Source organism: Trichophyton rubrum, assembly GCF_000151425.1.
Source record: "Trichophyton rubrum CBS 118892 genomic scaffold supercont2.10, whole genome shotgun sequence".
Taxonomy (NCBI): domain Eukaryota; kingdom Fungi; phylum Ascomycota; class Eurotiomycetes; order Onygenales; family Arthrodermataceae; genus Trichophyton; species Trichophyton rubrum.
Window position 1 is genome coordinate 535,414 of NW_003456419.1, and position 3,024 is coordinate 538,437.

The 3,024-nt window shown below is 51.8% G+C and overlaps 2 protein-coding genes across 2 annotated transcripts in view; both read left to right on the forward strand.

The window, feature by feature from the left end:
* Positions 1-131, forward strand: part of TERG_12562 (uncharacterized protein) — a gene marked incomplete at both ends in the record, with an annotated part of 321 nt that extends 190 nt beyond the window's left edge. Inside the window, one exon of the mRNA XM_047751507.1 lies at positions 1-131. Within this exon, the coding sequence (XP_047607270.1) occupies positions 1-131 (131 nt within the window).
* A 944-nt stretch (positions 132-1,075) lies between these two features.
* TERG_12563 (uncharacterized protein) lies at positions 1,076-2,878 on the forward strand. Its single transcript, XM_047751508.1, has one exon. It carries the CDS (start codon positions 1,345-1,347, stop codon positions 1,747-1,749), a length of 405 nt encoding a protein of 134 aa, XP_047607271.1. The 5' UTR covers positions 1,076-1,344; the 3' UTR covers positions 1,750-2,878.
* Positions 2,879-3,024: the final 146 nt, after the last annotated feature.

Below are 3,024 nucleotides of genomic sequence, written 5' to 3' on the forward strand. Positions count from 1 at the left end.
GAATGTGGAGGTCTAGCCGGGAGAGAATAATGTCGTCGGTCCAGGGCCAGAGGGCGAGAGAAGGTGAAAAAATGCCAGCCAGGGGGGGGTGTCCCAAAAGTATCCCCAGCATCACGAGCCGATTGCCTTAGCCTTGAAAATATCCCAGGTAAGCTTAATAATGCTAACCGGTCTGGATGCCTGTCAAATGCCAGAAAGACGACAGCCGAGGGACGGGATGGGGGATTATTATTATCCTGGAGGCTTTAGGGCTTAAGAGGCAGGCGACTATTATTGCCAGGAAGCCAGCAAGTCAGCCTGCGTAGTTCGCCGTTTCGTTGCCTTGCCTTGCTCGGGAGACGGCCCAATTCGACCAGCTCAGTGCAAGAGAGATGCTGAGAGATCCTGGTTACATCTCTGACGCCTTGCGTCAAACGTCCATCGACCCTTTTCCCAGCCCGCTTCTTGATCTCGATACGATCGATCAAGCATGAACATTCGGAGTCTAATAATAATATTCTTCCTCCGCCTTCCTGGTGTGCGTTCGAACACGAGAAAGCGAGATGGCACGCCGACGGTCTAGATGGCGCCGGATCAGTGTTACGGAGACGATGCAAATATGGAGTCGCAAAGATGGAGCATGAGCATGGATGGGGCGGACGGGGTACATGGGGGATGGGAGCCCGATCCAGTCCCAGCCGCCCACGTCCACACAGATATCTGTACTTGCTTGCTGTGCTGGTAACATGGCAGCAGCATCGCCGTCGTCATAGTTGAGTCAAAAGGGGGGCAACGATGACGGGGTTCAGTCGCAGTCTGACGAACAGGCAGCGCAGGTGCGTGGCCCGGCTGCGGCATGCTGTGACTGTGGACTGCGAACGTCATGCCAATGTCAATGTCATGGGATGGTGGCCATCGACGGCGGCCTTCAGACAGACAGGGCAGGCTTGAGTTTGACATATGACGGCGCACCGAGTATACGAAGGGGGATCCTGAGATCGATGCCTAGGTTAGGGCTGGCGCAGGAATTAAGCGACTGCAGAGTAACTTTGCAGACTCCGTATATATAGCAGAAAGATACACTCAGAGAAAAGACGAAGAAGAAAAAATTAAGAAAAAGAATAAATAATAATATCGGGGGAAAGAAACGAATCAGGGAGTTGGTCTTGTTTGCGACACGGACTGCCTCTGCCTCTGCTTCTGCTTCTCTCTTGTCCAGTCGATCCTGCATCGAAGTGCCAGAGAGATGCACCCCTTACTCCCGCCCATTCCGAGTGACAGATAGTAATAGGCAATAGCAATTATTCCTTCATGTGCGTGACGAGTTGTATCTTTGGTCCAGAAGAAGGTCGCTGAGATGGATTGATGACGACTTCAGGCATCGACATCGGCCCTTTTCCCTCGTATCCAGCCACGGATAAGGGCGGACTGAGCTTCATCCTTGACGCAGGAACAGCTGTTGAAAAGTCTATCAGCTTCAGCTCTTCTTCTTCTTCTTCTTCTCCCGGACTGGATGGACGAGCAGAGGAAGCAGAAAAGGGAAAAAAGCAAAGAAGAATTGTCTTGATCCGCAGCGGAGGCAGAGCCAAAGTAAACAATCCAACGGTTTCCTTTGCATTCTTCACTCTCTTTCATATCTCTCCCTTTCTCTTTGTTTTTTTATCTCTCTCTCTTTCTTCTCTGCCGTTGTCTTTTTTTGTTGTTCTTCTTATTATGGTTCCTTTCTTTTTCATGCCAGACCCTCCCCCCCCCTCCCCTGGCTGCGAGTAGGAAGATTTCCCTTTGGTGCCGGAGGTGAGTTCCCTGGTTCCATAGCGGGCGCCGTTTCTTTACCCAGAAACCTTTTTTTTTTTCTTTCTTTCTTAATCCCTTCACCTTTTTAACTCCTCATCCCAATTTTCTCACAGTCGTATTGGCGGATTTTTGGCCTCTTATATCCATCCTCAAGGGGTGGAGCCACGTTTCGGGCCATTTTTCGCTCAGAAAGCAGTTAGTACTCCGTATATAATAATTTTTTTTTTTTTCCTTTTGCTTTGCCTCAACCTTGGTTCGGCCATCGTGGAACCAGCAAGTCTTCGGAAAAAGAAAGGCAAAGAAGGAAAAAGAAACGAGGCCGGCAGCAAGCAGAGAAAGAGAGGAAGAGGTGAATCTTGGATCTTGAAGCTGCTCGTCATGGCCCTGACAGACTGACGGGTTTTGCTGGGTGGGACATGAATATTTGCTTTTGCCTGGGGACAAGCCAGGGAGGCAGGCAGGCAGGCAGTCTGGTCTGTTCGACGATGCCTAGATACACAGCAGCCCGTAGGAGTTGTTATACTGAGCTCAGGAAAAGGAAAGTAACCCTTCACGTCGAGCTGCCGGCTCCGTCTGTATCAATCCAGTCGATCCGTCAACCAACAGGCCAGCAGGACCCGGGGGCAGGTCGAAACCGCACGAAACGAGGGGGGATACAGCCGGCGAGCACACTGCCTGTCTCTGCACGACCATGGCTTGTTTGATAGCATCTGCTTCTGGGAGAGAGCAAAAGAAAAAAGCTCTTAATCCTCCTGCCTCCCCTGTCCATGCGTAGTCGTTCTTAGTTATCTTTATAGTGTAGGCCCTAAGCTGAGAGAGAGAGTATATTAGCATATGAAAGAAGCATCCGGAGCATCAGAGCCAGAACCAGAAACCACAAAGCGGACCAGGAACCAGAATAACGGTGAGTTTCTTAGTCAGGGCAGCCTCCGTCTCCGTCGTCTTCGTCTTCGTCTTTCTCTTTCTGTCTTGCATCTCTCTCTGTTCGCGATGACGGCCTCGCTGTGAGCATCCCCGGCCATGTCACTTCTCTGTGTCCCAGCATCACCAGCACCAGCACCGTCTCCCTGCCTGTATCTCTGCCTGTCTCTCGCCTCTCTGGCTGTCTCTGGCCTGGAGACCCGCCCCGAGAAGCTCGCTGGCCGTCTGTAAGTGGCTCCCAGCCCGTCTGGAGTCGCTCGTTGCTTTTCTTTGCTTCTCGACCGCACAACCAAACCCACGTCAGGCCCTCTTGTTGCCCGACAGTCGTCC